Consider the following 14,336-nt stretch of genomic DNA (forward strand, 5'->3'; position numbering starts at 1 on the left):
AAGATCCAGGTCTTAAGCAACTGATACTTGTCGCAAGCAGATCAGGTGGTCAAACGTCATCATATCCCAATTTCACTGATGGATGATCGGATTAAGTCACTGGATTGTCTGGTCCTGGCTTGAATATTTGAACTAGTGTCATATTACTGAGTGTGCCGTCTAACAACCAACACACAAAATATACACACATGGGTGGCAATGTCTTCTAAGCCACAGCTGTTCAATACGCAGAGTTGCATTTCTCAGACATGCTATAGGCCAAGTGGGTTCAAATCCTGGCCTGCTCTGATTATGTTCCCTGGTTAGTCAACACTCAAACCTGTGCTAGTAGGTTACACTAGAGTCGCGGGATCGGTGGTCAGGATTGCTGGCTTGGTTGACACATGTCATCGGTTCCCAATTGTGCAGGTCGATGCTTATGCTGTTGATCACTGGTTTGTCTGGTCCAGACTGGATTATTTACAGACCGCCGCCATATAGCTGGAATATTGCTGAGTGCGGTGTAAAACTAAACTCACTCACTCACTAGAGTCGTAAAGGTCCATGTACTGTATCACTTCAGGCTCTCCTTCACATCTTGCTGACTTACTGTGATATCACTGCAATACCGTTTGAAGCTGCTGAACTCAAATCACTCATTCTACACAAATTTGATATTCAAACTCGCCCCTAACCTACCAGGGATATCTACAACAACTTATAGTCTCCCTGAACCTACTCAGGAACATTGCACATCAATCAAAACGGACAGAAACATCTGGTGGTGGGCATTTGTACATGAAAGATACAAATATCTCATCCTCGGATTTTGAATCTCATAGAAGACCTGTAAACCTAACGAAAACCTGAAACAACTTGAAATCAACATTTATATTTCCACCAACTAAATGTTACAGACGTATGCTGGCCCACATGAACTTGAAAAAGAAATTCTTAAAACGGCGACTTTGTTGCCTTGCGGCTCACTCACCACAGGTACGAAGATTTTTATAAAACCAAATGTGTTTTTTTTGTGAAGTCTGAGGAATTTATATTTAGCACAAGTTCCGTATTTCATGAGATGTATACAATAACAGGACAGTGGGATGACGTCACTGACGGGTACAAAATTTCAAAGGATAGGGTGAAGAAAGATATTCCTTCTAATAGTTCCATGGAAACTATTGAGAGAGTAGCGCTTTTTTATGGATATTGATTATGCCTTCGGACCATGAGTGCAGGCTATATATCAGTAATGAGGTGAGGTGAAATTGGGTTTAGCGTCGTGCTTGAGAATATTTCGCTCATATGACGACGGGCAGGCGTGTGTATGTGTATGTGCGGCTGCTTGTGCTAGCCCAGACTTAAGCTGGTTTTATAGTACTAGCCCACTGAGATACCATGCCGCAGTGAAGCATGAATACCTCACACAGACACATTATACTGACTCCAAGCCGACCAGTCCTTGATGTACCAATTAATGCCGAGCGACAGGCAGGGACCAACAAGTATCATATTTTAACGTCTTTTGGTATGACGCTGTCGGGGATCGAACCCGCGACCTTTCGCTCTCCGGGCGGACGCTCTAACCACTACACCACGGAGGCGGTCAATATATATCAGTAGTACCATCAAATGATCGACTTGTACCTAGGTCACTGGGTTTAGGGCAGCGTCATGACATGAGTACATTGAGTTAAATCCCCATGTACTTACTCACTATACCAAACGGCTATTACACCGGGAAATATAAACAGTTGTCAGTTCAGTAGGTTTTTCCCCACAACGCGGGTTTTCTGCTTATTCAGTTTTTCCCTACAATGAGGGCTGTGAACGTTGATTTATCAGTTTCACGCTGAGTGAAGAGTTTGTTTGATGAGTAATTATTATCTGTGAAAGGGAGATTCGCGGAAGTCAACTTGTCTGGATTGCGCGTGATATTGGTTTTTCGAAGGGGATAATGTAAGATGACATGTCGACTCAGTCATTGGCTCACAGTCGACTGACGAAAACGAATAAAAAACACCGCTCACTTCAGATCTACTCTGAGTCACTTCTATTATTAACACTCAACCTGTACAACTTCCTGGTTGAAGAGCGCAACAACATCGGCCCGTTATCCGCAACAAACAGAGCACAACCACGTCCTTGACTGTAACGAGACAAGCACTGTTATTGTGTGAAACGGGGGAGGGAATATCGTCCAAGACGCCGCAGTTTGTTGTATAGCGTTTGTCGTGTTAGAATCCATGGTCGCGGCTCCGATTCTCACATTCATACTGATTATGGTTTTTGCTTTGTCGCCACCATACCCAAGATCGTGGGCTTCACCAGAGTGGTAAACGTCGGGCCTTCAGTACTTAGGAGTTTCTTCCTACATCAGCTGACACGCCGTGGAGGACTGTTGAAAGAGGCGTAAAACACCTTCAGGTCCCGTCCGTCACCTTCAGGTCTCAGCCGTCACTTTCATGTCTCAGCCGTCACCTTCATGTCTCGCCCGTCACCTTCAGGTCGCAGCCGTCACCTTCAGGTCCCGTCCGTCACCTTCAGGTCCCGTCCGTCACCTTCAGGTCTCAGCCGTCACCTTCATGTCTCGCCCGTCACCTTCAGGTCTCGTCCGTCATCTTCAGGTCTCGTCGTCCGTCACCTTCAGGTCCCGTCCGTCACCTTTTCAGGTCCCGTCCGTCACATTTCATGTCTCGCCCGTCACCTTCAGGTCTCGCCTGTCACCTTCAGGTCTCGTCCGTCACCTTCAGGTCTCGTCCGTCACCTTCAGGTCCCGTCCGTCACCTTCAGGTCTCGTCCGTCACCTTCAGGTCTCGCCCGTCACCTTCAGGTCTCGTCCGTCATCTTCAGGTCTCAGCCGTCACCTTCAGGTCCTGTCCGTCACCTTTCAGGTCCTGTCCGTCACCTTTCAGGTCTCAGCTGTCACCTTCAGGTCCTGTCCGTCACCTTCAGGTCCCGTCCGTCACCTTCAGGGTCTCTGTCCGTCATCTTCAGCTCTCAGCTGTCACCTTCAGGTCCTGTCCGTCACCTTCAGGTCCCGTCCGTCACCTTCAGGTCCCGTCCGTCACCTTCAGGTCTCGTCCGTCATCTTCAGGTCTCGTCCGTCACCTTCAGGTCCCGTCCGTCACCTTCAGGTCTCAGCCGTCACCTTCATGTCTCGCCCGTCACCTTCAGGTCTCGCCTGTCATCTTCAGGTCCGTCCGTCACCTTCGGTCTCAGCTGTCACCTTCAGGTCTCGTCCGTCACCTTCAGGTCCGTCCGTCACCTTCGGTCTCGTCCTCACCTTTTCAGGTCCTGTCCGTCACCTTCAGGTCCCGTCCGTCACCTTCATGTCTCGCCCGTCACCTTCAGGTCTCGCCCGTCACCTTCAGGTCTCGTCCGTCACCTTCAGGTCTCGTCCGTCACCTTCAGGTCCCGTCCGTCACCTTCAGGTCTCGTCCGTCATCTTCAGGTCTCAGCCGTCACCTTCAGGTCCCGTCCGTCACCTTCAGGTCCCGTCCGTCACCTTCAGGTCTCAGCCGTCACCTTCAGGTCCCGTCCGTCACCTTCAGGTCCCGTCCGTCACCTTCAGGTCTCGTCCGTCATCTTCAGCTCTCAGCCGTCACGTCAGGTCCTTCACCTTCAGGTCCCGTCCGTCACCTTCAGGTCTCGTCCGTCATCTTCAGGTCTCGTCCGTCACCTTCAGGTCCCGTCCGTCACCTTCAGGTCTCAGCCGTCACCTTCAGGTCTCGCCCGTCACCTTCAGGTCTCGTCCGTCACCTTCAGGTCCCGTCCGTCACCTTCAGGTCTCAGCCGTCACCTTCAGGTCTCGTCCGTCACCTTCAGGTCCCGTCCGTCACCTTCAGGTCTCAGCCGTCACCTTCAGGTCTCGTCCGTCACCTTCAGGTCCCGTCCGTCACCTTCAGGTCTCGTCCGTCATCTTCAGGTCTCGTCCGTCACCTTCAGGTCCCGTCCGTCACCTTCAGGACGCCTTATAGTCGCCAATTTAACTCAAATCCAAACCCAAAAACTATCGCGATGCATTCAATTGATGCAGAACTTAGAACTATACAATCAAATTTGTTGGCATAATAAACGGATGAACATAACTCAAACACCTTATATGATGAGCATGAGACAGTCAACATATTGCATTGTAGGGGGTTTCCATTGTGGGGTAATTTTAATCGGGAATCAAGTTATATGATTGTGTCTGGATTTAGAAAATGGTTATCCCTTTTCACAACGAGTTTTGCATTTCGTGACGTTCCACAGTCAATAAGTATGAGATTGTAATCACGATATCGACAGACAAATAACGTTGATGCCATACGTTTTATCAGAACGACTGAGTTACGGAACCGTTGTCAAAGTGACTCTCAGATGGTAGACGAGCTTCACAGAGCTTCAGGTAGGAGTGAGTAGACAGATGAGTAGTAATCGTCTACGCAGATGGAACCTGCATGCCTGACGTCCATGATTGACGGCCCGTCACATTACTGCAAGACGTCGTTGTAGTGTCGAGAAACTCATCGTTGGAACACTCGTCGTTGGGCAAACGCTATGTTTCAGGATGAATCAAGGTTATTTTAGACTTGATTGACGCGGAACAGAGTGTGGCATAGACAGAATGAGAGTTAACATCATCACCCTACTACATCATCACCCTACTACATCATCACCCTACTACATCGTCACCCTACTACATCATCACCCTACTACATCATCACCCTACTACATGGCCAGCATTCAGTCCTCAGTTGTCGCCCACTGAACATGTGTGGAAGATGTTTGTATATCCCAGACATGTCCAGTCAACAACCACAGACCACTCTCAACCTACATGGCGTTCCCGGCAAGACGAAATGTGACGGAATAAACCAAGTTGACATTGGACGTTTTATCAAGAGTCGAATCCGGGATTGTTTTCTCAGATTAAAACAAACACGAAATTTAAATTTAGTAACAATTTTCTTCTGATCTGATAATAAAACCGGAAACACTATGTGCATATGGCTGACATAGACGTATTCTCCACGTCGAAAACCCCGAAATATGTTGATGTAAATTCTTATAAATATATACGTTAGCTGCGGTTACTTCACAGCTTAACTGTTATCTACATCATCAACACCAACAGCTGTCGACATCAATACGTCGTCCAGTGACGTCGTCCAGCGTTATAATGTACCGTAAGGCCCGCCAGTTCTGTTATCAACCCGTCAAGTAACATTAGTCTGCTGGTGGGTCTGGCTGATAGTTTTATATTTGAGCAAATAACAAGGCAAAACAGATGTCAAGGAATAACTTCAAATGTACTCGTTACTTTGAAGAGAGATTTGAAGTCATCTTCAGTTGATTGAAGATATTACAAAATACACGGATTCTTTGACGCTGTTGGAAGTGTGGCTGCTATCAAGTCAGCTGAAGTATATCACACTCGTTATGTCCATTCCCGCACCACCATGTACGGCGAGACAACAAGCAGTATGTTAGGACACATATAATCTTCACCCGATCTTGTCTCCACGCCACATGAACATCCAGGTCAGAATTGGTCTCTAGCATTGTGATTGTCTATCTTTGTCAGCTGACATCCGGATAACACGACTCTCTGAACGCCTGTTCTGGCAGTGAAACACACCCCATACACCAGTTTACACGATGTGTTGGTGTGATTGAACGAAGTAATTTGTATGAGCTGCAGAACATTGAACATGCTTTATATTTATTTACATGAACAAAAACAGTATACGAGCATTACGTATTTGCATAATGCAATCAAACATATGCATTATAAAAAAACTGAGATCGTTATGTCTGTTTCTGTCAGTGTGTTCGTGTGTCTGACTGTATGTGTGCCTGTCTGCAGGTGTGTCTGACTGTATGTGTGCCTGTCTGCAGGTGTGTCTGACTGTATGTGTGCCTGTGTCGGTGTGTGTGCCTGTCTCTATGCCCATCTGTCCGTCTATCTGCGTGTGTGTCTGTGTTGTAGGGTTTGTTTGTCTGTGTGTTGTGGTGTGTCTGTCTGTCTGTGTGTTAGGGTGTGTCTGTCTGTCTGTGTGTGTATGCTTGTATCTGTGTGTTAGGACCTCATGTGAGAATGAATAAATGAATGAACGTATGTATGTCTGTCTAGCTTAGACATTTGAAAAATATCACAGCACTGAGCTTCGCTATTGCCATTTGGCGTCACCTTGATTATTGTAAACATATGAACGTCCCACCCAGCACACAAGTAGTCTGGAGATAAACAATCATGATATACAAGAGGAGGCCTTGAAGCCAGTTCGCTAACGAATCTGTAGAGACATACTCCTGGGAGAGTTCACTTCCTTTCAATCGCCTTGGTCATTCGTGTATAGCCTGCATTGTTGCAGTGGTCTGATCAGTCTATTATATGGTCTCTGGTCTGATGTAGCAATGGCTATCACAACGTCATGACATGCTGTCTCTGTCTCTTGGTGCACCAGGACGCCCCGGGCCAGTACTAGAGCATCCATGTACTCACTGTACACGGAGCTATAGCTAGTCACCTAAAGGATCATCAGTTTGGGGGACACTTGTAAGGGGATGATTTGAGCTTCAGTAAATGGGTATGTACAAGTGATTTTAGTTTTGGCACAATGGTAGTTGTGTTTCTAGGAGCAGGCTAATCACAAAGCGTCCAGACACGCCATTAAATGTTCTGTGTTGCCGCTATATAAAGTAATAGTTATATTGAGTGAGGGTCACTCGCTGTCCACACCTCCACGCAGAGACTAAACACCGTAACACCAGTGCTGTGTGAACCTGCCCCTCTATACAGCGTGTTAAATGATACCTGGCGGTGATACCTGCTGTAGGTGTGTATCCAGAGGGATGCTCCAAGAGTAGAATCAGTTCAACTTGAACACACCGAGGAAACTGCGTGTTGGGTCGCGGTAGATGAGGCCTGGGCGAGACACGGTCACGTAGATCTCGTCCCTTCTGCTCAGCTGGAACACACCCATCACGTGGCTGGTATGGAGGAAGAGGCTGTCACTGCCGTTCCCACAGCACGAGTGTGCCGCTTGTAGCAACTCCTCCCGACCTCCATTCGGGATGGTGACGCTGTAACGGTGCACCAGATGCCCCAGCAGACTCGGGGGGTGGGACCGGGTGGAGGGCTCGTCCATGTTCACCTTGAAGTATACCTGGCTGTAGACAAGGTACAGTCCGCTGTGTTCCACCACGAGGCGGTCAGCGTGCAGATGGAGGCCCTGCATGAAGGAAAGAGGGTGGTTGGTCAGCCAGGACCGCACCTGGGTCTCTTTGGACTCTACAACAACAAAAATAAGACGAACATTGTTTAAGTGTCACGTAGTTTCTACTGGGAGCGTCTTGTTACCTGTTTTCGCGAGACATTTCTGTAATCTGTTGTTTTCTGTGTTACCAGCAGTCAGGTTTATGTTAAGTTTGGCACCAACCTGTCTTCTGAAGTCCAGCTAGCAGATGGGCGCCCACTCTTGTAGTTGACTTAGGTGCTGCCACCTGCTGTCTAGACTCCTGCTGAAGGGACGCTGGCAAAAACAAAGTTGGTTGATAACATCTTTCGGTATAAGGGATAACTAACTAAACACGCATTATCATTCTCTGGGGTCAACATTCACACAGTTGAACCCCACTAGAACAAAGCTGATATTGAATATATTGTACAAAATATACTTTCCGTGTTCACGTCACGTTAGCCGAACTTACCTATGACTTCTTTCTGCTTCACCTTGCGGTCCACAAGCTGCAACCATAAGACAAATGCTTTTGGTGTTATTGTCTAGACACACGTTGTAACTAGTGTTTTCTGAAATTGTATCTGACTATCTTTAAAGAGCAACCTTTCTGGGATTGTCTTAGCCATATGGAGAAGTTAGGATTCAAAAGTCACAGCTCACCTTATCAAACATTATTGAAAACTGTTTGGGTGTTTTGGCACAGCAGATCATCGTCCGGTTCTCGAAGTGTCTGTCCAGCAGGTGAATGTTGTCATCCTGCTCGGGGAAGGGCGTAGTCAGGATGTCCATGCAGGGGAGACACACGGCCTGTTGTGGTGCTGTTGGGTGGGGGTGGGGCTGCAGTGTGCCCGTGTACAGGAGCAGACTCAAACAGAGGGCCCCCACACTCACAAACATACACATGGCAACTACCAGTATCAGTCCCCTGTTCTCTGATTTTTGAGGCTTCTGGTAGTAGTTACCTCCACTAGTATAAACAAGTGGGGCTTCAGAGTCGCTTGTAGAAACCGTTGACATATCTGATGCTGTTGAGGTGTCAGAAGAAATGCTAGTGTCACGAGCGAGTCGACAGAGCCGTTGAGGTTTTCCGTTCATGACTGAAGTACTGGGGATTTCTGACTCCAAGAAGTCCTTTTGATTCATCTATAGAAAAAAATCTTCCTGGTGTATCATGTATAGCGTTTACCGGTAGAGCTATTCTGGACATCAGGATATACGGTGTTCCTACATGGTGTTCTGTTACCTACACGGGTACACTACTTCAAGATAGGTTTTTATAACGCCAGCCGTCATACGTCTTTCCTGTTCATTGACATGTCTTGACTGTGTATTGTTCTGATGTCTGATGTCCTATATAGATAGTGGCGCGTTAATACGTCATATGTATACGACTTTACACACATATCTTATCATCAACTGAACTCTGACATGATGGCATGATTAGCAGCCTCGTCCTTCACATGAATATGTACAGAAGGGATGAAGTAACACATTCATACAAACTTGGAGTTACAATAAAACATAGAAGGGCTGTAATGACCTGGTTATTATGCACACGAATTTGAATAATGCCAAGTCACCCTACAGTTGTATAAATACCTACTGTGTAAACTGTCTTTGGCCTCAAGTGGCGGTTAACGCTTAACATCTCGTGTTACCGACATAGCATACAGTATTAGAGAGTGATACAGAACTGTGAACTCTCCACTGAAAGTCACTATATGGGAATCCATGACATATAAAACAATCTTTTGGTACATTAGAAATATCCCTGTTTTGAATGATATGTAAATACTTCAGTGCAAATTGTTATCGTCGACATCTGGTGAACCGATTTCAGTTTGGTCGTATGTGAACGTTGGTGGGTCAACTATTATCAGCAGCAAATTTAGCTTTTCAGATAACATATATGCTTGGGCTGAACATAGGGGCATGGAGACCCATTCAAATGGAACGTGCATAATAGGCCCAGCTCCGGTTTTACCACAACCACTTTAAATATTTGTTACCCACTCAATACTCTTACAAGTTCGGTGACTCATGAAGGGATTTCTTTACAATGTCTGTTTATTGAAGTTACTGTATTACTATATAGGGGCTATGAGGTCTTCCTCTCACCCCGGTGCTGGGTGTACGTGGGTTTGTGGTAGGTCTGGTGTAGTGTGTATGTGTGTATGTGTGTTACTAGTGTAGTGTGTATGTATGTTAGTGGTAGTTCTGGTGTAGTGTGTGTATGTGGGTTACGGGTAGGTCTGGTGTAGTGTGTGTATGTATGTGTGTGTTACTGGTAGGTCTGGTGTAGTGTGTGTGTGTGTGTTACTGGTAGGTCTGGTGTAGTGTGTGTATGTATGTGTGGGTTACTGGTAGGTCTGGTGTAGTGTGTGTGTGTGTGTGTGTGTGTATGTGAGTTACTGGTAGGTCTGGTGTAGTGTGTGTGGGTGTGTGTGTTAGTGGGTTACAGGTAGGTCTGGTGTAGTGTGTGCATGTGTGGGGGGGTTACTGGTAAGTCTGGTGTAGTGTGTGTGTGTGTTAGTGCGATACTGGTAGCTCTGGTGTAGTGTGTGTGTGTATATGTGGGTCAGTGGTAGGTCTGGTGTAGTGTTTATGTGTGTTACTAGTGTAGTGTGTATGTATGTTAGTGGTAGTTCTGGTGTAGTGTGTGTATGTGGGTTACGGGTAGGTCTGGTGTAGTGTGTGTATGTATGTGTGTGTTACTGGTAGGTCTGGTGTAGTGTGTGTGTGTGTGTTACTGGTAGGTCTGGTGTAGTGTGTGTATGTATGTGTGGGTTACTGGTAGGTCTGGTGGTGTGTGTGTGTGTGTGTGTGTATGTGAGTTACTGGTAGGTCTGGTGTAGTGTGTGTGTGTGTGTGTGTGTGTTAGTGGGTTACAGGTAGGTCTGGTGTAGTGTGTGCATGTGTGGGGGGGTTACTGGTAAGTCTGGTGTAGTGTGTGTGTGTGTTAGTGCGATACTGGTAGGTCTGGTGTAGTGTGTGTGTATATGTGGGTTACTGGTAGGTCTGGTGTAGTGTGTGTGTATGTGGGTCAGTGGTAGGCCTGGTGTAGTGTGTGTAGGTGGGTCAGTGGTAGGTCTGGTGTAGTGTGTGTGTGTGGGGGGGGTCAGTGGTAGGCCTGGTGTAGTGTGTAGGTGGGTTAGTGGTAGGTCTGGTGTAGTGTGTGTATGTGGGTCAGTGGTAGGTCTGGTGTAGTGGGTATGTGGGTCAGTGGTAGGCCTGGTGTAGTGTAGATGGGTTAGTGGTAGGTCTGGTGTAGTGGGTATGTGGGTCAGTGGTAGGTCTGGTGTAGTGTGTATGTGTGTGGGTCAGTGGTAGGCCTGGTGTAGTGTAGGTGGGTCAGTGGTAGGTCTGGTGTAGTGTGGGTCAGTGGTAGGTCTAGTGTAGTGTGTGTGTTTGTATGGTGGCCTGGTCAGTGGTAGGTCTTAATGGTCGGTCTGTTGTAGTGTGTGTGTGGCTTAGTGGTAGGCCTGGTGTAGTGTAGGTGGGTTAATGGTAGGTCTGGTGTAGTGTGTGTATGTGGGTCAGTGGTAGGCCTGGTGTAGTGTAGGTGGGTCAGTGGTAGGTCTGGTGTAGTGTGTGTATGTTGGTCAGTGGTAGGTCTGGTGTAGTGTGTGTATGTGGGTTAGTGGTAGGTCTGTTGTAGTGTGTGTATGTGGGTCAGTGGTAGGTCTGTTGTAGTGTGTGTATGTGGGTCAGTGGTAGGTCTGGTGTAGTGGGTATGTGGGTCAGTGTTAGGCCTGGTGTAGTGTGTAGGTGGGTTAGTGGTAGGTCTGGTGTAGTGTGTATGTGGTTTAGTGGTAGGCCTGTTGTAGTGTTTATGTGGGTCAGTGGTAGGTCTGGTGTAGTGTGTGTATGTGGGTCAGTGTTAGGCGTGGTGTAGTGTTTATGTGGGTTAGTGGTATGTCTGTTGTAGTGTATGTGGGTTAGTGATAGGTCTGTTGTAGTGTGTGTATGTGGGTCAGTGTTAGGCCTGGTGTAGTGTTTATGTGGGTTAGTGGTATGTCTGTTGTAGTGTATGTGTGTTACTGGTAGGTCTGGTGTAGTGTGTGTATGTGGGTAAGATCCGTGTAGTGTTCGTGTTAAACACTGTTAGATCTGCTTGTGTTAGATGGTGTTTGTCCTGATACACGTGTATATATGCATACATAGCGACCGCATGGGCGGTGACTGAGTTGGGTGAGTGTACCAGTGTGTTTATCAAGTACGGGTTGAAGTCTAGTAGGTCAGGTAGCAGGTAACCCAGGGACTGACATCATCACGATACTGACAGTGGTAATGTACACTGCAGTGTTGATAAACATATCTCCTTACAGTAGCTGGAACAACTGGACATCTACATTCACTTTCTACAGTGTTAATGTTAACTCCACTTGCACACCATGGAACATTCACTTATCTTCGTACCTTCCAGTTGCAATCAGTTATTTATGTGTACATATCAGTTATGTATACATGTGATATATTTGAGGTACAGATGTCTCTTGTTTGTAAATGACACTGATATCTCGTGTTTGTAAATGACACTGATATCTCGTGTTTGTAACAGACACTGATATCTCGTGTTTGTAAATGACACTGATATCTCGTGTTTGTAAATGACATTGATATCTCGTGTTTGATATCTCGTGTTTGTAAATGACACTGATATCTCGTGTTTGTAAATGACACTGATATCTCGTGTTTGTAACAGACACTGATATCTCGTGTTTGTAAATGACACTGATATCTCGTGTTTGTAAATGACACTGATATCTCGTGTTTGTAACAGACACTGATATTTCGTGTTTGTAAATGACACTGATATCTCGTGTTTGTAAATGACACTGATATCTCGTGTTTGTAACAGACACTGATATCTCGTGTTTGTAACAGACACTGATATCTTCTGTTTATAATAGATGCTGCTATCACGTGTCTATAATAGACACTGATATCTTGTGTTTATAACAGACACTGCTATCACGTGTCTATAATAGAAATGATATCACGTGTTTATAATAGACACTGATATTTCGTCTTTACAATAGACACTGACATTTCGTCTTTACACTGATATCAGGTGTTTATAATAGTTCTAGGTATCAACATATTTTTATGGTTAAAATTCCAATATATGATTAAATTTGAAATGCCAGTATATGTTGAACTGAAGTACAAACTATTACATGTACCTACTGATATGTTTCCAGCTTATATCAAATGTGTATTGATTCCACGAACGCTACTGGCTTGATGCCAAAGCGACACGTGAATCTACATGGCGATATGAGGGTTCTTGTAGGACTGGGGTCTGAGGCTCTGAACTTGAGATATCTTAGACACACGGAACACAATTGTGCTAAAATAATGGTATTCAGTTAATATTAATTAAATTGTTTTCACTACAGTACTTCTGTTACTTACCGACCCCCTTTTCTCAGGTAACTATGGGGTGTACCTGGCTGAAACAATGGCTCGCAAAATGTTGGAAACCCGCCTATTTTCTCCCTAAATAATCTAGATAACTTGTGGATGTTACGTAACACTAACGTCAACCCCTAGTATACAGCGTTGTTTTCCCATGTGTAAACGTGCGCACTGATGACAGTTGCGCCATTGTTACCTGTCAGGTATATCAGACTTACCTGTGGCTGCTGCTGCTGCTGTTTGTAACTTGAGATTGAAAACAAGGTCTGTTATGTTACCTGCCCGCAACTCCTGGATGTCTACCTGGAGCCCTCACCTGCGTCGACAGCCAATCGTGTAAGCATATATGTATATATTTATATCCAAATGGCGTCTACATCTATTTATATACACTGTCACTTGCATACACCCGGCTGCCCCGGGTGACCTATACCACAGATACCGCAGATACACTGAATGTAGGTTGGAATTTAAAGATAGGAAGAATCTTTGCAAAATGCCTTTTACTTTTTCTTGCGTGCAAATAACAGCTTCTTGCTCGCTTAATCGGAATGATCGTGGCATGCCTCGTCCAGGTCGTCTAGGATACAAGTGTGTGTGGGTGCGCAAGCGTGGTACAGAATGGAGGTGTGTGTGTTAGTCTTGCACTGTGGAAGTGTTTGTTAGTGTGGAGAGTGGAAATGTTTATTTGAATCGTACATGGTATAAGTGCGTCTTAAATCGTATAGTGTGTGCGTGTGCGTGCGTGCGTGCGTGTGTGTCCGTACGTATGTGTGTGTGTGTGTGTCCTTGTCATTGTAAGTAAGGCAAAGCGTGTTAAGATCAAGCTGAGATTGCGTTGTCAAACTTCAATCTGAACTTAAACCTTGACCTAGGCTGCGTTTTGTAAAAGAGTGCCCAAGAAATTGTAAGGTTAAAACACACATTTTATCCTATTTTCACCGAATCGGATCTAAGCACACTGACACTCGATGTACAAAGAAGTATAAAAATTGTTACTCGCAAGCCTTGCACCCCTTGTGAGGTTGTACGCGCGGCCTATATGTGTCTGCAGTACTGGATTGAAGGACTTCCTAGCTGCTGGTGTCGACACAGGGGACGTTGATTGTTGTTGTACAGGTGCACATGCTGAGTGCCGGGAATGTCGATCTCTCGAGGACTACGGCAAGGTAGCGGTGCAAGGTGTCGCGTTCCCATTTCATTATATCAAGTTATTTTAAGTCACGTGTCCACGGAGTTGTGTGAGGCCACGAAGAGCTGCAGTTACATAAGTCACGTGTACCAAAACGCCTCATATCGAATCCTTGAGAATAGCTGCAGAGGTCTGCCATCGGGGACACTGTATAGCTACTACCTTTGTTGTCTATGAAATTGTTTAGGCCGGAAAAACGTGGCTTTCCCAGAATGCAAATGTCGTCATGCCCGTGAAAGGGTTGGCTAACCAGGGGATTACCCCCTAATAACTACACTACCTACTTGAACTACTTGACAGACACGTTTATTACCATGTCTGCAGCGTCTTCATGTGCGAGAGCGAGCAAAGTGGCTACGTCACACACCAGTCTGTGAAGTATGTATCAAGGTGACTAGGGGTGTGAGGGGACACCTCATACTGTTTTGTATGTTGTCTGTATGCAGGTGACTAGGGGTGTGAGGGGACACCTCATACTGTTTTGTATGTTTTCTGTATGCAGGTGACTA

The 14,336-nt window shown here is 46.0% G+C and overlaps 1 protein-coding gene across 1 annotated transcript; it reads right to left on the reverse strand.

The window, feature by feature from the left end:
• Window positions 1-5,671: 5,671 nt before the first annotated feature.
• LOC124266023 lies at window positions 5,672-12,970 on the reverse strand. Its single transcript, XM_046700832.1, has 5 exons — window positions 12,854-12,970; window positions 7,875-8,357; window positions 7,684-7,720; window positions 7,413-7,505; window positions 5,672-7,264 (listed from the first exon to the last, which is right to left on the reverse strand). The coding sequence occupies exons 2-5, from the start codon at window positions 8,355-8,357 to the stop codon at window positions 6,843-6,845; spliced, it is 1,035 nt and encodes a 344-aa protein (XP_046556788.1). The 5' UTR covers window positions 12,854-12,970; the 3' UTR covers window positions 5,672-6,842.
• Between the last annotated feature and the right edge of the window lie 1,366 nt (window positions 12,971-14,336).

The sequence above is a fragment of the Haliotis rubra genome, unplaced genomic scaffold (assembly GCF_003918875.1).
Source record: "Haliotis rubra isolate DU_JTF1 unplaced genomic scaffold, ASM391887v1 Scf1228, whole genome shotgun sequence".
In the NCBI taxonomy this organism is placed as follows: Eukaryota; Metazoa; Mollusca; class Gastropoda; order Lepetellida; family Haliotidae; genus Haliotis; species Haliotis rubra.